At 40.3% G+C, this 21,385-nt stretch overlaps 1 protein-coding gene across 2 annotated transcripts in view; it reads left to right on the top strand.

Annotated features, from left to right (window-relative positions):
* Positions 1-21,385, top strand: part of FBN1 (fibrillin 1) — a 158,949-nt gene that overhangs the window by 130,378 nt on the left and 7,186 nt on the right. For both annotated transcript variants that reach the window (XM_054077541.1, XM_054077542.1), the window contains exons 44-63: positions 1,033-1,158; positions 1,785-1,907; positions 4,897-5,022; positions 5,784-5,900; positions 6,309-6,437; positions 6,707-6,826; positions 7,274-7,399; positions 9,423-9,572; positions 11,505-11,570; positions 12,315-12,431; positions 12,797-12,916; positions 14,279-14,401; positions 14,820-14,951; positions 15,555-15,680; positions 16,218-16,424; positions 17,004-17,129; positions 17,336-17,458; positions 18,433-18,549; positions 19,151-19,279; positions 20,047-20,166. In XM_054077541.1, the coding sequence (XP_053933516.1) occupies positions 1,033-1,158; positions 1,785-1,907; positions 4,897-5,022; positions 5,784-5,900; positions 6,309-6,437; positions 6,707-6,826; positions 7,274-7,399; positions 9,423-9,572; positions 11,505-11,570; positions 12,315-12,431; positions 12,797-12,916; positions 14,279-14,401; positions 14,820-14,951; positions 15,555-15,680; positions 16,218-16,424; positions 17,004-17,129; positions 17,336-17,458; positions 18,433-18,549; positions 19,151-19,279; positions 20,047-20,166 (2,523 nt within the window). The remainder of the gene's footprint in view (positions 1-1,032; positions 1,159-1,784; positions 1,908-4,896; positions 5,023-5,783; positions 5,901-6,308; positions 6,438-6,706; positions 6,827-7,273; positions 7,400-9,422; positions 9,573-11,504; positions 11,571-12,314; positions 12,432-12,796; positions 12,917-14,278; positions 14,402-14,819; positions 14,952-15,554; positions 15,681-16,217; positions 16,425-17,003; positions 17,130-17,335; positions 17,459-18,432; positions 18,550-19,150; positions 19,280-20,046; positions 20,167-21,385) is intronic.

Here is a 21,385-nt window from a genome sequence, read left to right as displayed (position 1 = left end):
GAGGTAGCGCTCGTTTTGCGGTGACAGTGCTCTGTGTACCCTGTAATGTTCGATTACAGTCAATGATGTTATTTGGTATACAGTTACATGATGTTACTCTTCTGTTTGCAGTAAAGTTCTATATATATACACTCCTTGTGGTTGTTTCAGAGACAGAAGTAGTTCTACTTTTACTTTTCCCTTATAATATAATCAGAGGACTCAGAATTACAGAATCTAATATAGGAAAGAATGGTTTGATCCAGCAGCAAAATAAAAGATAAAAAAAAAATACATTATCTGATGGAAATTCAAATTAGGTGACGGTTTCCAACTATATTTTCTCTCTTGTGTACATCAATGCATGTGGCAGTTTTTACTACTGAGTTACTGAGTTACTCTGAACGCTTTCATGTTCTCAGAATATTAAAAGACATGTAACTTATGGATCCAGTAGGCAAAATACATAATTGTAATAGCAGCTGGGATTTTTTGCTGCCAAAATCTGTTACTTAACAGGTGTGTATATGCAGCGTTGGCAAACCCTGGCTGCCTGGCTTAATCAATCTAATTAATAGCACCTTGGCAGCACTTCACATGTTACCTGGCATGGGCACTTTCAAACTGTTACATAAAAACGTGAAAGTCTCTTCAAATTAACGTGGGTAAAACAGTGCAAAACTAATTCTGACAACTGCTCGCCTTCAGTCCTGCTCTCCTGTATTAAACCAAAGGCAGTTAAATTCTCTCTTTTTGGCTTTTCCCAATCACTCCACTGTAACACTCAGGTGAGGAGGTTCATCAGGGCTATAGGAGACATGAGAAGAGACGTGCGCTGCCCTTTTCACTCCTCTGTGGCAGGATTTATCTTCACTACAGTGAAGAGTCGGAACTTGAGGAAACAGGAGCTTAAGAGAACTCTCAAATGTATAACGTGAGCATCAGAATTCTCCCAAGGACAATAAAGGATAAAAGCATAAGGACATACTCTGTAGCAGAAGATTTCATGAAATGCAGTTCACAAATACTCAAAAAAAAAATTTCTTCTTGCAGATATTGATGAATGCAGAGAGATTCCTGGAGTGTGTGAAAATGGAATCTGTATAAACATGGTTGGCAGCTTCCGATGCGAGTGCCCTGTGGGTTTCTTCTACAATGACAAGCTACTGATCTGTGAAGGTAGGGTGTTGATCTCATTCAGAGAAATGGGATTTAGCCAGATGGCGGTCCAGACACTGGCAGATCTGATATGCTTGCAAGTCATCCTTAATGAGGAAAAAAATCTGGTATTAATGTAATAAGTCTGCACTAATTAAGACATTTTGAATTCTTCTGCATAGAAAATACCAGATTTTCCATCAGATGTCTAAGGCCTTGGAGGAGCATGAGTCAGTCATGGAAAGAAACTGTTTTTCACATTTGACAGTAAAGCCAAGAAAAGAGTAGCAGTCTTCAGTCAGATCACGAGCATAATTTTTTTTTTAATCCAAGATTTTTTACTAATGGAACAAAGATTTCTGTAAATACAAACACATGATATTTTTTCTACAATTTAAACATTTCCTAACATTGTATTAGTCAGTTTAATAGACAAAGTGAGACAACCATATGGGTTCATATAGGAATGAATTTTACAAATGGGGCATTTGGGTTTAGGATCATTACAAGGAGATACCTAAATGTGACCAAATACCTAATTTCATCGGTAAATTTATTTTTTCATGATTAGAAAGAAAACCAAAGTGGTTTTGACATCTGTCTAGTGCCAACTTACCATAACGGTCAAACCCTTTTTGTACTAACAGATATTGATGAATGCCAAAATGGACCGGTGTGTCAGCAAAATGCAGAATGTGTCAACACAGCTGGTAGCTACCGTTGCGACTGTAAACCTGGCTACAGGTTTACATCAACTGGCCGCTGCGTAGGTGAGTATTTCTGTCTTGTTTGTTGTGAGGGTCTGCAAAAAGTAGTAAATTTAAAAAAAAAAAATCCGTAAGAACGTATCTCTTCTTCAGAAATGGTGTATGAGGATATGATCTGGGCAGAGAACCCTCCTGTTAGGGCATCTCATAAACATTCTGGTTATTCCCAGAAGACTAATGGACCCATCCCATGAAGGCATAAATAAAAGCTAATCACTTGGGTACATGTTTGTCTTCCATTTATCCCACCAACCACAAACATTTTCTTTAGCTCATATCTAGGGAGAGAAGACCAATTAATTTACCACCTTTTGACAAACTATTTCCTGAATATTTTCCGACTGGACCAACTCCCCTGACAAGGACCTTCTTCTGCATGAATTCTTTGATTTTACATTATAATTTGCTAGATATATTTTAGTAGTTTATTTGCCACTTGTATTTTTACAACTAAATCACTGCTTGCCAGGGTCTCTGCAGATAAGGTGGACTTATCTGCTAGGCCATATGCAATAAATAACTTAAGCTTATTGTTAAACTTCCTAGCTTTTTTGTGGATTTTCACAGGCCCTTGACTATTCTTTTAAAATACTTTTTTAGTGGGACTACAGTTCTCTAATCTATTTGCTCTTCTAATATCATAGCCCCGAGAGGCATTTATGTTATCTGGATTACTTGAAGGACTGTACAGATTTTAAAGACTGATGTGAGCAGAGCAGCTTTAAATATTATGTACACTTCCAAACAAAATAATAATTACAAAGGAAACTGGTAACGTTTTTCCTTGGGTTTTGCTTCTGAATACGTGAGTTTTAGGAAGTCATCTTTTCCCTGCAGTGCAGTTTTTCATTGTTTCATGTGACCTTTGAGGGAAAAGGGTGTAGGAACAACCAGAACACTACTATGAGAACTAAAACTTTCTTTTGTTAAGCCATGCAGTGGCATATGTAAATATTCAATATGTTCTTAATGTAATTGTTGTTCTGGCTTCGTTACAGCAGTACAGGAAGAGCCAGGGAAGGGTCTGATATGGGTTACAATACCCAATATGAATTGGCACAATCAGTGATACTTCCCTGTATTTTACTCTTATTTTATATTTAGTGAAAATAAAGTTACACGATTAGAGTCAAAATAAAGTGGTTGATAAAGTATTTGATCCAGCAAAGGAAGGAAATTCCCAACTGCCCTGCTGAGAGCTGAGTACTAAACACCTTGCGGTACTGGATCGGTCATGCTACCGCGTGGAAAATGATCACACCCCGATAGTTTATGTGCTATTGAATGAAAACTGATGTATCACAGACACAAGCAGTGGGAGTACTGCATTTATCTTACTGTCAAAATAACATTCTTTTGGTGCAATCTATTGTGGTATAATAAATCATTTTTCATTTAAACTCTTTTTTTGGCACCAAAGACAATTCTGCCTCCCATGTTTTAAAAAAGTTACAATGTTCTCTGTTTACCCCCAAAGAAGTGACTTCCCTGGGATTTTAATTCACTATTCCTTTGCCCACAGAGCACCAAAGAGAGCCATAGTTTTTCTTTTGTCTTTGCTCTCCTGAGATGGGAAGATTAGGAGTTCTTAAAACAGCATGTTATCCAGCATTAATTTCCTTTCTGCCTCCTTTAGACTCTAATTAGCCGCAGGATCGTTAATAGCGTTAGTCCTCAGTGAACACCCAGCCAAAATGACTAGTGGCTGCAGCTGATATACATTAATGGTGGGGATGGAGGCTGTTGGGATTGTAGAAAAGGGATAGTGGAGGCAGGAAAACCAGATTTAGTACATAAAAGTCTTTGCAATTAGGAACAACTTGAGTCATAGTTTTGCAATGGACCGAGGATGGTTTGGTAAGAAAATGCATCTGCTGTGCTTAGATTGCATGTAGAATAAAAATCACTGAACGCTAAAATCTGATCGATTCTACTACAAGCTTATGGCAGCACCTTAGCGCTTCTATTTTGGAGCTGCAGTGGGCAAAGCCCCGGAAGCATATGGAACCAAACCAGCTCTTCTTGGTGATGAGGGCAATAGAAAGACCTCATTTGATTCATACTTCTGATCCGTTATGGAAAAAAAAGATGTACTGGACAGTAAACAGTTTGTTCTTTGACATTTTATTCCACTTACTATTGTTAAAATCCTGGATTCTGCCTGAAATAATTTTTAAGCAGAGTAGCAGGGAAGCAGTGAGCTGTTGAACTAGTGTGAGAGATGCCCTGCTATTGTAAGGCAGCATATCGCGTGCTGGCAGGAGAGGCCGCCTCCTTTCTTGCCGCAGGATTGCGCAGCTCAGTGTTTGCTGCTGTCGGCAAAACATTTTCTCACTCCATAGAGCAGTACCTGTTCTCGTTGTTTGAGCTTTGTCTGCTTTACAGGATCATCACACGCCTGAGGCGTGGATGCTACAACACGTTGGTGTACATCTGCCCATTTTATCTCTGCACAATGAGTAGATAAACCTACAGTGCATTTTCTCTCTCTGTAAGCTTAGTGAGAAAAGGGTGGGATTCATCTCCCTTTCTGTTTTGTGTGACTTCTCTGAGTTAATCGAGCGATTTGTGCTAGAGTCAAAGGTAGCTAAAAGCAAATAGCTACTTCCACGAAAAGGATACAAGCTGTGATTTCTATGTGGCTTTCCTGTCTGCTATGTAGTCAATGCAGAGCACTTGGAAATCTCCTTAAAGACAACTTCATGTCATTAATTTTTGCTTTTCAAAGCCATGGTTATATTATTGTTTGGTAAACATAATTTTTACGCTACATTTTTTTTCAACTCCGCAAAAGTTGGAAAAGCTAATTGATAAGCAAATAGGCCCTTTTCTGAGATTTATTTAGTAATACTTTTTGTCATTAAGAAATTAAAAATACTACTTTAAGTTAGGGCTGTGCACTGAATTCTAAACTATCATGGTTGTTGCTAATGCATCTTTGCAGCCCCATAGTTTAGAGGCCTTAACTTTCTCTGTGTACCTTTGTTTTCAGATCGGAATGAATGTCAAGAAATTCCCAATATCTGCAGCCACGGGCAGTGTATTGACACTGTTGGAAGCTTCTACTGCATTTGTCACAATGGATTCAAGACCAATGATGACAGAACAATGTGTATAGGCGAGTATATGAAATGAAGCTGTACTCAGGCTTTCATTAACATAGTTTATAAGTCTGTCGTCTCTGTCGTAAGTGCACAGACATGCATTACAAAAACGGAGATTGTGAGCCATTTGCCACAAAGCAAAGGTGCAAAAATATCATAGCTGGCAATTAGGAAGATGATAATAAATGAAGAACATATCATTATGGAGACTGAACCTTTAAAAAAATATATATCCTGTCTAGCAAACTGCTGATGCTTTCATTTTCCAGGGAAATGTTCCATTCTTAGAATTTGTGGAGCATTTTGTCTCATTTGTTCCTTCAGGCAGGGAATTTAATAGACGAATATTGCAATGTGGCAATTATATACAGCTTGTTTATAAACAGAGTAAGTGAAGGGTAGGTTTCTTTCCAGAGAATTGCCCTTTGCAGACACTGTCATCTTCATAAAGAAGGAAATTCTGTTTTTAACCCATTCACAGCTGTTAGTGTAGTGTCCATAGTCTGAGCAAGTTGGTGAGATGCTTATGATTCAAGATAGGTTAAAATTCCTTTAGGAAGGGTGAGATAGGAGTCACAGTAGGAAAAATGATCATTGGATCCTTGATTACTTTTGTAAATGTTAATATCTCAAGTGTATAAACCTCTGTAAAATCTTTTTCCTTCTATTCACTCTGTTGGCAGTGGATTTTTTTCTCATGCCTGTGGGAAAAACACAGGCTTTCCTTTCCCCTTCAGTGTTTAAATTCTTACTGCTTTATTTTTCTCATTTGTAGATATTAATGAGTGCGAGAGAGATGCGTGCGGGAACGGAACCTGCAGAAATACCATTGGCTCTTTCAACTGCCGCTGCAATTTGGGGTTCATCCTCTCACACAACAATGACTGCATAGGTAAAGAGCGCTGACACCAGTTATGTTTCTAAGACTGTCTACTTGTAATGGAAGTACCGTTACTACCGTTTGCTATATTGAATTAGGATTGCACCTTGCATGGTGCATGATTAAAGACAAAACCAGATTTCTTCAGTCTGAAAAGGCCTCTTTGATTATGCATTCCTTACTTTTCTGTAGCCGCTCAAATGTTTGCATGTGATATATACCAGTCCTTTTTTCTACTCTTGCTTCGACAGTTATGCAGCATAGGCAAATATTGGTGTTTCCCCTCAGTTACTTTTGAAACAGGCGATTATTTACATATTATCATTTCCTGTGCAAATAGAGTGGAAGCAGAAATCTCACATAACCAATTTCACTTGTTGCAGGTGTTTCTTACATAGCGTTCAATGTTGTTTTTCTTAGATGTGGACGAGTGTGCAAGTGGAAATGGAATGCTCTGCAGGAATGGTCAGTGCGTAAACACGATTGGGTCCTTCCAATGTCTTTGCAATGATGGCTATGAGGTGGCTCTGGATGGAAGGACTTGCATGGGTGAGTGCTTTTTTTTAGAACAGAAAAGAGGTAGAACAAACCTTGACAAAATAGTAAAGCGGTAGAAGGTGTCAAATAGAACCCTCACAAGGTCATCAGTGTAACTAGCAGAATAAAAACAGTGATGAGAGGATGAGAAGAGGACTCTCCTCCTGCTCCTGGGAAGTTTCATTGTCAGTTTGGTGGAATCAGGATTAAAGCAGCCTCAGCCACAGATTTAGTGAGATAACAGCAATTATCCCAAATACATGATCTTTTTTTTCTTTTAGATGTCAATGAGTGTGCACTGGATCCTGGAAAATGTTCACCAGGCACATGTCAGAACTTGGATGGGTCGTTCAGATGTATTTGTCCTCCTGGATATGTCCTGCAGAATGACAAATGTGAAGGTGTGTATGGAACGATCCTTCTGTCCTGTATCCTAGCCACTCACAGTTGTTACCACTTTCCTCTGCATTTAAAACTGAGTAATGTTTAGTCTTTTGTGGCGGTCTACAGTTCTGAACTGGAGCCCCTAATAAGTCACTCACTTCCCAGAAAACATTTCACCAGCTTTTGTTTGAACCAGAACTCCCCGATCTGCTCCCAAGAAAAATGAAATCCTAGGTTGTTTGGTTGATTGTGTGTTGCTGAGCTTTGCCCACTGCACGAGGATTTGAAAGCTAACCCTAGATTTTGCACCTGGATTTCTTGTTCCTCATTCTGTGTGTTCGGTTTTGACCTTTTTGTTTTTCAAATCTGTTTCATATCAGTGATGATGTAAGGTTACATTTGCTGTAGCGCAGCTGCCAGTGCAGACCTTTTTATTTCTCATCGCTTTAATTGCTTTTTTACAGACATTGATGAGTGTGTGGAACAGCCAGAAATTTGTGCCCTGGGCACATGTAGCAACACTCCAGGCAGTTTCAAATGTCTCTGTCCAGAAGGCTTTGTGTTGTCTTCCACAGGAAGGCGATGCCAAGGTAAGTTCATTCCTGCTTTCTGGCATTTCAAAATTTGTTTGCTGTTTTATGAAAGCCTTATTTGCTGCCTGTTTCTAATATAACGAGAAGACTCTGGACTCAAACAGTGTTTTTTCGCAAGGAAAACGTAATAATTCTGTAGTTGGGGCCAGATTCTGTCTTGCTCTAACATCTGTTTGTCATTAAAGAGAACATTGCAATAAAAGGGGTGAAGATAATGTTAAATGGACCAGCTTAAGTGAGGAAATTATGTTGCCCTGCAGCCCTTACTTGGACTCCTGGAAGAATTGTTGAGGCTACCTGGACTCTGTAGACTGTGACATGTCTGACACGGGAGACGGAGCACAAACACAGACAGGAGACTACTGCAATGCACTGCTAAAGGCAGCATTTCTAGGAATAAGGCTGTTCCTAGGACTTATCAAATATAACACTTGTTATATGCTATTCCTCTCCACAGATGTGTGGGTGGAAAAAACGTTGAGCAACATGAAGAGGAAAAAAATATCTAAAAAGAAAAATCTTAAAAAAAAAAAGGCGAAGAGGGTTGTGTGGATGATAAGTGACTATCTGGAGCATGTTTTGGCTTCTACATTACCACACACACCGTTCAGAGCCTGAACGCGGGCACTAAGACAGAGATCAGATGCTAAAAGCTGAACAACTAGTAAAGAAAACCATGAGTTAATTTATTTTGTGGATCAATAACAAGCACAACAAATTAAAGAATGTGTTGGTTTAAAGACTTTGGAAATTGTTAAATAGATACACCATTAAATGTCCTATATACAGTGTGCATAGTGGGAACTACTGGTGAGTAAGACCTTTATAAGGACCTCTGTAGTTATGCTTGGCACAGAATGGTGATGCTTGTTGACACCATAGTGAGTTCTTCACTTCACAGTGGGCTAAATGAAACTGTGGTTTTGGTAAAAATGAATCCAACCTGCAGTGAAACGTTTATCCAAGTCTCCAAACCACCATGCAGTTTGGCACAGTTACTTCACTCAGCTTCAGAAAAGCAGCGCGGCTCTTTTAGCCGCGTTTTTGTAGCTTATATAAATGAGTTTTATTGAGTCTTAAGTCTTGTTTTCTTCAGGTAAGGAAAAAAAAAATCACAAAGAAACAAAATTATAAAAAAGAATGCAGCCTAATCATCTTGCTCCTTTATGAAAACAGATAATTGTTTCGATCATAGTATCAGAGGAAAATGTACACTTGTGTGTATGAACTTCAAGTGTGTTTCTCCCCATCCCCTGAAGACAACTATTTGTTTCTTTTTTTTTTTTTCCCAAGTATCTCAGGCCAAATGAAGTGTTGTTTAAAACATCCCATTAACTAGGACTCTTGTAAAATCTGGACATTGCCCAGCATTGATGTCGCAGCTGTAAAACTGGATGAGCAGCTGCTTCCACAACTGCCCCATTGCTGCCAGCTCTCTGCCTGCTGGATCTCTGTGGTCTGTGAGCTCAGCTCTGCTCCAGTGTTGGTTCACCAGCTTAAGAGAGCAGAGTGTAGTGTCACTGGGGCCGTGTTCCTTGCGTGTACCTCAGGGAAGAAGGAGTAAGGAAAGTGCTATTGTAAATTGCCTCTTATTTTAACACTACACAGTATTATAGTTGTGAGTTGATTAAAGTCTCTTGAGTCAAGTGATTCTTACTACTAATAAAATATAAATAAATTTAACCAATATTCAGTTTTTACAATGAGGAGTGAGTATAAGAGGGGAGTGAGGTTAAGAGGGAAGTACAGCCCTTCCATCTCTGCTGGACAAAAGAGAAAAACTCCTCCTTTTCCATGACTGAAGTAGGACACTCTATCCCTTAGCTTCTCTTTACTGGGATAGGGAACCTCTTTCCCTCTTCAGATCTTCCCCAGTCAGAGGCAATAATGGTCCTTCTTGATAGATTCAGTGGAAGTTGGGTGTTTTGCTGGGAGGTGCTTGTGTAATTTTGCAATTAACACCTCTAAGTGAAAACTGTGCCGAAGTCACCCTGCTCATAACAAGCTTTTCTCTTTGCAGATCTGAGAGTAAGTTATTGCTTCACCAAATTTGAAGATGGAAAGTGTTCTGTGCCAAAGTCCCGAAACCACTCCAAACAAGAGTGCTGCTGCGCCTTAAAGGGACAGGGATGGGGAGATCCCTGTGAACTCTGCCCAGAGGAAGCAGATGGTGAGTTCTTAACAAAATTACATTACTGTCATGATGGCCTCTCAGAACTGAAAGACTGTAATTCATATAGAAAGGAATTAGGAAAAATATTTTTTCTAGAGATGCTTAACCCTAACAACTGTCATTGCTCTCTATAAATTAGATGCTGTTTCAGTCTTAAAAAACGTATTCCTTGTTTAATCCAGTTTCAAGCATGTTCATTGTTTGCTTAGCTTTTTGTTACCATGATTAGATGAATTTATTATTTGTTAGTATGATTTGAAGGGCTACAAAGATGATCGGAGGGCTGGAGCACCTTCCCTACGAGGACAGGCTGGGAGAGTTGGAGTTGTTCAGCCTGGAGAAGAGAAGGCTCTGAGGAGACCTTATAGTGACCTTCCAGTACCTGAAGGGGCTGCAGGAAAACTGGGGAGGGACTGTTTACAAAGGCTTGTGGGGATAGGACGAGGGGGAATGGGTATAAACTGGAGAGGGGCAGATTTAGACTGGACATAAGGAAGAATTTCTTCACGCTGAGGGTGTTGAGGCGCTGGCCCAGGTTGCCCAGGGAAGCTGTGGCTGCCCCATCCCTGGAGGTGTTCCAGGCCAGGTTGGATGGGCCTTGGGCAGCCTGGGCTGGTGGGAGGTGTCCCTGCCCAGGGCAGGGGTGGAACTGGATGGGCTTTAAGATTCCTTCCAACCCAAACCATTCTATGATTCTATGATTAGGTGCTGAGTATTTTCCTCTGGAGGTGTCACATACAGAAAGTGGAAAGTAGTAAGTAGATCCTTGATAGGCTCTGAGTGGAAAGACACAAATGGAATTCATCTAATTGTAAATAAAGATAGGAAGGGAAAAAACCCAACAAAAACCACTAAACCTCTAAACAAACAGGTGAACCGAGTCTATGCCTGAATCACCCTGTTACATTTTGTGACTATATTTTGTTATTAAGAAAATCTAAATTTGTAATCTTATCAATGTGAGTGACTTGCAAAAATAGCGGGGAATGACACAGCACTGGCCTTGATGAAGGAAAGCCTCCCTGGACTCTTGCAAAAGAAACACTTTCTTAGGCTCCTTTGGAAGTCTCAGTAACTAGGCATCCAGCAAAGCCCACAGACCTTTGGACCATCATGGTGGAGTTTGCTGAACGGACTTTAATTCATGCTGACAAATGTGGTTAACGGCGTTACTGGTTTCAGCAATACATTAATACAGTTCATTTCGTTAGTAAGTCATGGAGATGTTTAGCAGACAATCCTTACAAAAGCCAAGGGAAGACAAAAGAATCCATGTGCCAGTTGCAGTATTCCTCCTAAGCCTATTGCCTATGCACGCTGCGTTCCGTTGCCCTGGAGCATTTGAACCAAAGTCAGTGGAAAAGCATGGATACATAGCAGCATTTCCTTGGACTGTCAGCATATATATTTTTCACAGTCCAAACTGTTCTCAAAGTGTGGTATCAAGGCCATTTTTCTTAACTTTTAAAAAAGAAATAGCTTTAAGTTATCGGACTCTGGGAAATTTGTCTTGGCATGTCATGGATGGTGGAATTGTTTCTTTTTTTTAAGAAAAATACTCAGTTGTTATCTCATGCACGTTCTCCATTGTGTGCTGCCTGAGTGCACGCTGCGAAGCTCAAGCATGGAATGCCCGAGTTTCCTTCTGAAGGCCTAAGCAACAGACAAGTTCTGTGCTGCCCAGCTGCACAGCGATGAGTTTCTCACTGATCTATACATACACAAGATCAGATGAAATGGAAGGCAAGCACAGCTTTTACATGAATCTAAGATTAAATGATAAGTTTGTACATTTACACGCTATATTTTTGGACCCGAACATGAGGATGGTGAACTGATATCTGCAGTTATTTATGGGGCTCACGAGTAATGCTGATTGCCAAGGCAGAATTTAACTTATGATTGGATTTGGGTTTTTTTTCCTTACAGAGGCATTCAGACAAATTTGTCCGTTTGGAATTGGCATCCTTGTTGGACCTGGTGACGCAAGACTGGGTAAGTGCTTGAACTGCATGATGCTGTTGTTTTATCATTATGCCATTTTCTACCCTTAAGCCTTTCTTCCTTTCAGTTGAGAATAACACCTCTACAACTGTTTCCAAAAGCCATGAGTTGTGGAAACATCTATGCTTTTTTTTTTCCAATTATTCATACCAGTTTTAAATTCAAGGTTGAATACCTCATGTATCAGAAATTAAACCTCTTTTAGAATAGCGTATTTGGCTTTTTAATTTGTGCTGAGCAGACTTGTTAGGAAACTTATGTAGGATCTAGAGAATAAATCGCATGGCGTACCTGTCTTGTCTGATAAAATATATATATAGCCTATTTACAGTAAATGTTTTTAACACTCCAGAAGTGCAAACCACAGTTTCCTAGATCCCTTCAGTACATTCTGTTCTCTCCCAAGAAAAACAGCACTTTAGCCTTATTGGCAAAAGTTTTCATTTAAGGAGTGCTGGATGACTACTGCTTTTCATATCTACTCCTCTCTCTATAGCCCCAGTCGGAGAGGTTTTTTTATCTGACATTTAAAATCAGGGTTTTTTCCACATTCTGAAAGCTGGCCTGCAAGACACAGCCTGTGCACTCATCCTGATATATAATAAAATTCAAATATCAGTATTTTTTTGTGATCTCAGGAATATTTCTTGCCAGAACAACACTTGTTCTTTGAGAGAAGTCTAAAAGCACTTGAAGTCAATTGCACTTACCGTGTTGTTTGTTTTTCTGGTTAAGATGTGGATGAGTGCCTTGATCCAGACAACTGTAAATTTGGGCAGTGTATCAACACAGATGGGTCTTTTCGCTGTGAGTGTCCATATGGTTACATCCTGGAAGGAGCTCAGTGTGTGGGTAAGTATAGCCCTTTCATCTTCCATTTTAAAGAATCTCCTGAATTGCTCAGTATGGCATTAAGGAGTAGTGGGGTTGTATTATTCTGGATGGAGTCTTCATCCCTGCAGGTATTTAAAACCTGCCAGGGCATGGCCTGAGCAATCTGCTCCAAGTTGACTCTGTTCTGGCTGCGTGTTTGACCCAGATAACCTCTAGTGATCCCAAATTATGTTAGGAGCCTGTGAGACTCCTGTTCAGTAATGTGAATGAGTTCCTGGATTTTCTATTTTTATGGGGGTTTGGTTGTACATCAACAACGTAGGTTTTATACCTGTTTGAGTGAGTATAACTGTGTATTCTTCCCTTTATTTAACTGATTGCAGATACTGATGAATGTGCCGTTGGAAACCCATGTGGAAATGGAACTTGCAGGAATGTGGTGGGAGGTTTTGAATGCACCTGCGTCGAGGGATTTGAGCCTGGACCGATGATGACCTGTGAAGGTGAGACTCCCATGTATTCAGGACTGTCATTGTACTTGTGTGCCGAAACAGTTTCCTGATTTTGGAAACCAACATAAAATGGGCTGCCTGGGTTTGTTAGGGAAGAAACAGGGAGCAAACCAAAAAATATAAATACAGTACTAGACAGTTACCATGGTACCCATATGTGGAATATTTTTCATGCTTTGGTGTCTCATTTAAAACATCAAAATTTGAAAGTGCACAAAGACAGGAGGAGTGAGAAAGGTAAGAGTTACAGAAGGGACACACAGGAAATTAATTAGACTAGAGTTCTTCAGCGTGGAAAATGTGTTTGAAGAGATACACGGTTTAAATTTATAAAGCCACAATTGGTAAAGCTACCAAAAATAGAGGGAATATGTTGGACAACCAAAGCAAACATTTTTGTATGTATAATGCTTACCTAAGTTGTAGAACTCTCTGCTGCAGAATATTACTGAGGCCACAAGTATAAATTGACCCAGAAAGGGATTGTACAAATTTATGTGGGAATCCATCAGTGGAAATTAAGCTTGACAGTTTGGTTGTGGCTTTTGGCTGTGGAACTCCTTAAAACTGAGGGGCTATATCAGGGGAAAGATCTCTGCATACATGGTATGGTTGTTTTAAATACTCTTCTCCTCTTGTTACAGCCAGAGAGAGGAGAATGTCCTAGGACATTCTGACACTCTCTTCTGACCTGACACAGCTGTTCTTAAATTTATCTGCCACAGTCTATTTGTTTGTGAGCCCATATAAAAGAAGTCTTCTACTTTTGCATCAGCTTGCATTAGTTTTATATACAGTTAGAGCTTCATTCACTTCCCTGTGGAATTTGGGTGAAACCTCAAATTGCAGAGGAGGAGTTAGCAGAGTGCACAAACATCGTTATGTAGCAGTAATTACTCAAGTAGCCCAGAGCATGGGTAAATGCACTTCAAAATATTGTTTCTGGTAAGGACATTGATGGAATTCAGTGTATGAAGGAGCTGAAGAAGTGCATCTAGAATTTAAAAATAACCAATCATAGAATCTAAGCCTAGATGTTGAAAAGATAAAGTTTGAACTCAGACAGTGTTTTGGCAACATGGGTCTGGAAATTATTTCCATTGGCTGCTTGCCACTTAAGTTATTGAAACTTATTACACAGGTAGCTGTGCAAACATCCTGGCATGTCTAGTGCCTGCCTCTATACAGAAATCCATAGTCGGTAGAGCCATGGGTCCCCAACTGTTAAGGTTTAGTCCTCACTAAAGGGAGATCTGGGGTATTGCCCGTACCCAAAACCTGCCCGCTCAGGCTTACCGAGTTTTATACAAGTGTGTTTCACTTCCCCAATGGTCTTTGCCACTCTAAATCCAGATGTCAACGAGTGCATCCAGAACCCTCTGCTCTGTGCTTTCCGCTGCGTGAATACTTTCGGATCGTACGAATGCAAGTGCCCCGCAGGGTACGTTCTACGAGAGGATCGGAGAATGTGCAGAGGTAAAGCTCCTACCAGACTCTCACAGTTATGAGATAATGATTTCAAGTTCCTGCAGGGACGGGGCTCTGACTCACTGCACTGTTGGGCCAGAGTTTTAATCCCAGGAAGTAACTGAGTCAGAAAGAATTTGGGATGAAATTCTGTGGTTTGCATTATGCAGTTGAGTGTATTAGCCCTGTCCTGCCCATAAACTTATACATCTGCATAAAGTGAGGTCATATCAGATGAAATGGTTTTGGTTTGCCCTGAAAATGGGCATTTGGGAGAAATCAATTTGCTCTAGGCTAGTATATCTTATGGTTAGTTTAGCACAATAAAAATATGTGTAGAGTTTGATTACAACTGACATTCCAAAGTCAGAATTTACTATTGTGAATTTCCAGGAACGTGTCTCTATGTCTAAACCTTGTGTTTTAGATCAGAATGAGTGTGAAGAAGGAATTCACGATTGTGACTCAAAACAGATGGAGTGCAAAAACCTAATTGGCACCTATATGTGTATCTGTGGACCCGGTTATCAGCGCCGTCCCGATGGGGAAGGCTGTATGGGTAAGTGATGCTGAAGTGTTGAAGCGCTTGAAACAGAGCTTCTCAGCAGAGCTGAAGATTTTGGATTTAACAAAGTGTTAAAGAACTTGGAGGAAGATTTGCAGGTCTAATGGATCTACCGGTGCTGTGCACGCTTTGCTTCGTTGTTCAGGTGTGCACGCATGTGGGTAGCAAGTAGAAAATCTGGATATGGCTGTCTTTGCAAGCAGTTTTTACTGCTGCTGCTGAATCACTTTGAGTGAAGAAAGCAGAGAATTGGAACTGTTTCTGTAAGACTGCTCATCTCTGTTAGCACAAATGAGAGTAGATCTGAATTGTTTTTGAACTTTGGCTGTCGTTCAGAAGTGCAGCTATAACTATGAAAAATTTTGAAAACCAATGAGGAATATATTGCAGAGAAAATGTAGTAAAATAGATAACATTGTAAGCTAGATGGTCATCTTTCCTCTGAAAATTGAGTGAAAGAGACTTATTTATTAAAAAACCCTACGATCTACTGTAACGGGGTGAAATGCACAGCTTAAGAACTCCATAGAGACTTCTCTGACCTACGTTAATCCACTTAATGGACTTGATTTTTGTCATATCATTTCTAAAACACAGATGAGAATGAATGTCAGACCAAACCTGGGCTTTGTGAGAATGGTCGTTGTGTGAACACAGTGGGAAGTTACAGATGTGAATGCAATGAGGGATTCACCGTCAGTGACGCCCAGAATGAATGCCTTGGTAAGTGGCACGTTAACACCCTAATGAACTATGACTTTGACAGCAGAAACTGTGGTTGAATTTAACCTTTGAAATATATAGTGAGTAAATGTGCTCTTGAAATCACATGCCTTTTGGGGAAGGACTCTCGTAAGGAGGTGCTCTCCTGCAAGTTCACTCTTCCCATGCTGTCTGCTTCAGTCAGTCCAGTTGGGTTGGCTATGAAAGCTGACTGTTTGGTGGTTTCAGTCAGCCTGGAATTACTCTGCTTTTTCTTTGGTGCTGAATTTCAGCCAGTCCTTTTTCTCTGTGTTCAAACAGAAACATATTTTTATAAGCACAATGTAATTTGTCATCCACTTTTTGCTAAATTTCCTGCAGTCTTTGTTTCCCTGAGACATCGTGCTCTCTTTCTTACTGCTGGTAGTCTTTCAGTTCCACAGTCCCAGGGTGAAGTATGCCCTTTCTTTTATTTTTCTGACTAAATTCCTAGTATCTCATGACCCTCTGGAGGTCGTCACCATTAGGATTCTCTGTGATGCATGATTTGTCTTCCAGACAACAGGGAGGGCTACTGCTTCACTGAAGTCTTACAAAGTATGTGTCAAATCGGATCAAGCAACAGGAACGCTGTCACCAAGTCTGAATGCTGCTGTGATGGTGGCCGAGGCTGGGGACAAAACTGTGAGGTCTGCCCCTTCCCAGGCACCGTAGCCTTCAAGAAGCTATGTCCTCATGGCCGAGGATACACGTCTAATGGAGCAGGTACTGCCTTCTCTATTAAAGGCCCTCTTATGCAATGTCAAATTCAGTGATAAACTCTTTCCTTTTGCATATTTGAACACTGTGAGGCTCTAAATATTTTGGATATCAGTCAAAATTTTCTGAGAGTTTTCACATGGAGAGAATACAGCCCTTTGGGAGGAGGGTGCGTAGCCAGGGACATCCATCCCAGCTCGGTGGATACTTATTTTGCGTGCTGGTTGACTGATGTGCTCTTGAATAGGAACTTGCACGCTCACATTCAAGTGTGTTGTAGGTAGACACTAAGAGCTATTTGTGTGTGTGAAAGCACAGTATTCTTTGATTTATGGAGACTAATATATGGTCAGCTCCGTTTTTTCTTCTTCCACTGTTCATTGCACTTGAAAGTTAGATTAACGCTCCATTCCATATTTTTCCACTTAATATTTCTCCTCATCTGTGCAGTATTTCATTATTTTATTTATTTTTTTTTTATTTTCTGTAGAGTGTGGGTGTTTTCAGTTCAGGTCACAAGGATCTGTTGAAGCTGCCCAAAATCAGTTCTTCTTCCTTTGTGAACTAACGCTCATTTGGTTGCAGATATTGATGAGTGCAAAGTTATTCATGATGTCTGCCGCAATGGAGAATGCATCAATGAGAGAGGATCGTATCGTTGTCATTGCAACCTTGGCTATACTACAGACATAACAGGCACTCTTTGCATAGGTAGGTTTTTTGCAGTGGTGTATGTGTATAAATTTTATTACTAAGAGGTGACTTGAAGAAGGAAATAAAAAGATTTTGAAAATGAGAAAGGCAAATGTCATTCGTTAGAATGCTTTGGGGATTTTGATTTCTTCCTGAGCATTTTGAAAAGCAGTATCGTGAATCTTAGTTATCAGCACTGAGGTGTCTGATTTTGCTTCTTCTAGATCTGAATGAATGTAACGAGTCTCCAAAACCTTGCAATTTCATTTGCAAAAACACAGAGGGGAGCTTCCAGTGTTCATGTCCTAAAGGGTACATCCTGCAAGAAGATGGGAGGAGCTGCAAAGGTAAAAATCAAGAAAAAAATTTACTGCAGAAACTCAGTCTTTCACAGGCAGATACCAATCCAAAGGCATTTAAATGATGTAAATCTGTCTTCATGATTCATGTGAATCTTTCCATCAAAGACAGTGGAAGTGGCCTGCCCAGGATGGAGTTGGTGTTTCAGGTTTTTCATAATCTGAATGAACAATAGATCCACAGGAACTTCTGTAGGCTGATGGCAGGTGTCTTAAGAGATTTTGTAACCCATAGTATATGATTGGTCTTATTTTGGTAAGCTTGCTGGTTTAAATCATGTTTTTCAGTGATAAATGTGTCTTAATGAATGCAGAGATGAACATGATTTGTAGTGCTTTGTCCAGCATCAACAGAGTTTCACCCACCACCTCTGAAGCACACTGAATATGGAACACCAGTGCAGGAGAGATTTTGAAATGTTAATGATCTCATTTAGTTATGTATCTTGGTAGCAAAAATCTGACTGAAACCACACAAGTTAGAGCGGCAGTTCTAAACTGGGCATGGGAAATGACAGTGTACTCTGTCGTTAGCATTTAAATATTTCTTTTGGAGTAAGAGCATGTGTCAGTGTGATACTGTTTTGAAGTCTGCCACTGCTTCTCTTGAAGGTTGAGAATTCCCATTTATTGTCTGCAGTGAAAGCAGACATTTCATAGAATCATAGAATACTGAGGGTTGGAAGGGACCTTAAAGATCATCTAATTCCAACCCCCCTGCCGTGGGCAGGGACATCCCACTATATTTATTATATAACAGCATCTTTCTGACAGATTAGTGTGGTGTCTCTAATCCAGCATTAGCATGGATGCTACTGTAGCTCCAAAATTCCATTCATTAAATGTGGGGCTTTATTTGATACATTATTTATTTGCAATCACTTCTCTCTGAGTCTAGCTGAGCAATCTGATCCTCCTCAAGGAGCATAAGTGAAAGATTTTTTTGGGTTTTTTTTTTTTAGATCTTGATGAATGTGCAACAAAGCAGCACAACTGCCAGTTCCTTTGTGTGAACACTATTGGGGGTTTCACTTGTAAATGTCCTCCTGGATTCACTCAGCACCATACAGCCTGCATTGGTAAGTGCCATGGGAATTGGGGGTTTATTACTGACTCTTCTTCCAGAAGCAAAGTAGCAAGGAAGTGAAATCGGCCTCCTGAGAAACCGAACCGGAAACATAGGACATCTTGCCTTACCCTTTCTTACTCATTGAGCAAAAAGATAGTTGTATTTCTGTTCTTGTAGTTCATTGCAGGACCCACATTAGAGATCTTGTGAAGGCTTCTTGGAACAGCACACACGAATTATAACACCCCTCCCACCACCGTTTTGTCTTTGGAAATGTTAAACAGAACTACTTCCTACAAAACACTCTTTTTGCTCTGCAAGTGGCATCTTGCTTGTGGTGGTCTGATGATCCCGCAGTGTTGATGTGAATCTGGGATTGTTTGAAGTCTAGATCATCAAACTCCATATTCTTGGTGAAGAAAAGGAGTGTTTCTCTTCTCATAGTTGATATTAGTGTTTTCAAATGAAAAAGTAGGTAATGTAAGTTCTTCTGTAGTCCAAAATGAAAAATAGAGGGCAGTAAGACACATGTGCTACTGATGGTTCTTTATCCCTTGTCACAAGCTGTTCATTGTGGAAAAAAGTAACACTTGGGCTTTGGTTTCCTTCAGATAATAATGAGTGTGCTACTGAAATCAATTTATGTGGGCCAAAGGGAATTTGCCAGAACACACCGGGAAGTTTTGTTTGCGAGTGTCAACGTGGCTTCTCACTGGATCAGACTGGGCTTAGCTGTGAAGGTAAGTACAACATGCAGTGGGTTTAATGTGGCCTTCCCTAGCTTTCCTTCATCTTCTCAGCCATACCGTCATCCAAGGAGAAACCTACAGAGTAAACGTGTAGATTGAAGGGAAATGGGGTATGGAAATTCAGCAAAAAGGCAATATTTCTCTCCATAGGCCTGAATAAATCGTTGTATTTCAGAATGCTAAAGAGCTGGACAGATATTTTCTGAGGAGGCTTCAGTTTAGCCTGGAATATTTTAGTTTAAGAGTTGTAAGTTCAGCAACTTCTGTTGAATCCTGCAAGTATTTCTGATGCCCTCACCAGGGTCAGGAAGTCTTGCGTCTCCGAGGCAACCTCCTAAAAAGGGAGTTTACAGGTTACAGATACTTCTCTTCTGGACCTCTAGATGCTCTAGAGCCTTCTCTTGAGATAGTTTGATTTGCTTTGAGAAGAGATATACTGGAATTCCTGAATTGGATGCTTGGGTAAAAGGAGATGCTTGGGGCCGTAGGAGAGCTTTGCAAGGCCCATATAGAAACTCTGAAAATTGTGGCTGAATTTGAGCTTTTACTGGTTTTCACCCTGCAGTTACTTGCTGTGGAGCCAGAAATCCAAACCCAAAAGGTCCAAAGTGGTCTCCCAAGCACTGGTCAGGTTTTCAGAAGGTCCTGAAATATAGATCTGTGTATATGAATATATATGAGTATTTGTCACATACTTTTCAAATACAGCATCTTGTGAGTTTCTCTCACAAAACTCAGAGTCTATTTCACCTTTTTAGATGTTGATGAATGTGATGGAAACCACCGGTGTCAGCATGGCTGCCAAAATATAATTGGAGGATACAGATGTAGCTGCCCACAAGGATATCTCCAGCATTACCAATGGAACCAATGTGTTGGCAAGTCCCTTTTTTTAATTCATACATTAAAATACATGTTACCTTTGTTAGCAGCAAGAAGTGAAGGGTAATAGTGCAGTTTGCTGTATTTTCTTTTTCTGATTATAATCTGGTGAGTTCACTGGAGTTGCATTACAAATGTGTGCTCTGATGGAAAGTGGAATGGATGTGGAGTACCCGCTAGCCAATGTCCTGGTTTGACAAGTGTTCAAGCACAAAATTATCCTGGGGGGTCCTAGAAGTATTGACTTTGAGGGAACTTGCGCTACTTGTGCGTTTTGTGGTCTGAACAAAGGAAGTCTTCGTCAGCCGTGCAACAGCCTCTTGCTCAGACACAGGTCCTGTCTGAGGGCTGATGGTGGGTTGATCCTGGCGGACTCAGAACTACGAGTCTGGATTGGTAACTTGTGGAGTTAAACTTTTGGCCCAAAGCATCTAGAATTCTATTAAAACCCTACTTGGTCTGTGCTTTTGTCATTCTTACACCGCCTACAGGAAGGCTGTTGTGTTTAAGCCTTCTCTTTGTACAGAATTGACCATCTGTCATCTTAGAGCAAAGCCGCTGCTCTCTGCCTAAGGATGCTTCCTTGCAGCTTTGGGATCAGTTTATATCAAGTAATCACAGGACAATTCTGGTTATAAAATGACAAATGCTAGTGCTCCTTATGTTAAGAAGTAAATACACTGGTGAATTAAAGTGCTTATTTCTTCCCCATCTAAACTTTGGTTCTGTCCCAAGTCTCTGAGCCCTCATAACTGGGTTGTGTGTGCAGAGCATTGATGCTGGATATGAATTGAGCAGACAGAACTGGGTCCTCTGCAGCAGTCTTGGGAAAAGTCTCTGCACGTTTCAGCAGCGCAGCATGTATTCTCTGGTGTGTTATGTGCAGTTTTAGTCACATTTAGTGGGTTTTGTACAAGCTGGTCTTGTGTGGATACCCGGAGATGCGTTTGATGACCTCTTTGGGAACAAAGGGCTACAATAACTCTTTGTTTGGCTTTCATTTCTTTCAGAAATATAAAAATGCCTTTGCTTGTTATCACTGTGGTGCTCTAGGGAGGACTCTGCTTTTAATTATGCTTAGCAAACCTCCTGACATTTTATGCAATCCTTGCCATTTGCTTGCTTGTGCTTCTGTGCCTGTTACATACAGGAGAACAGGGTGGGAGTAGAAACCTATCATGGGTTTGAATATTAATTAAATTAGCAGGGCTTAGG

Source organism: Cuculus canorus, chromosome 12 (genome assembly GCF_017976375.1).
Source record: "Cuculus canorus isolate bCucCan1 chromosome 12, bCucCan1.pri, whole genome shotgun sequence".
Lineage (NCBI taxonomy): Eukaryota > Metazoa > Chordata > Aves > Cuculiformes > Cuculidae > Cuculus > Cuculus canorus.
Note: the sequence above shows the minus strand (reverse complement) of the source record. Positions and strands in the feature narration are given on the sequence as shown.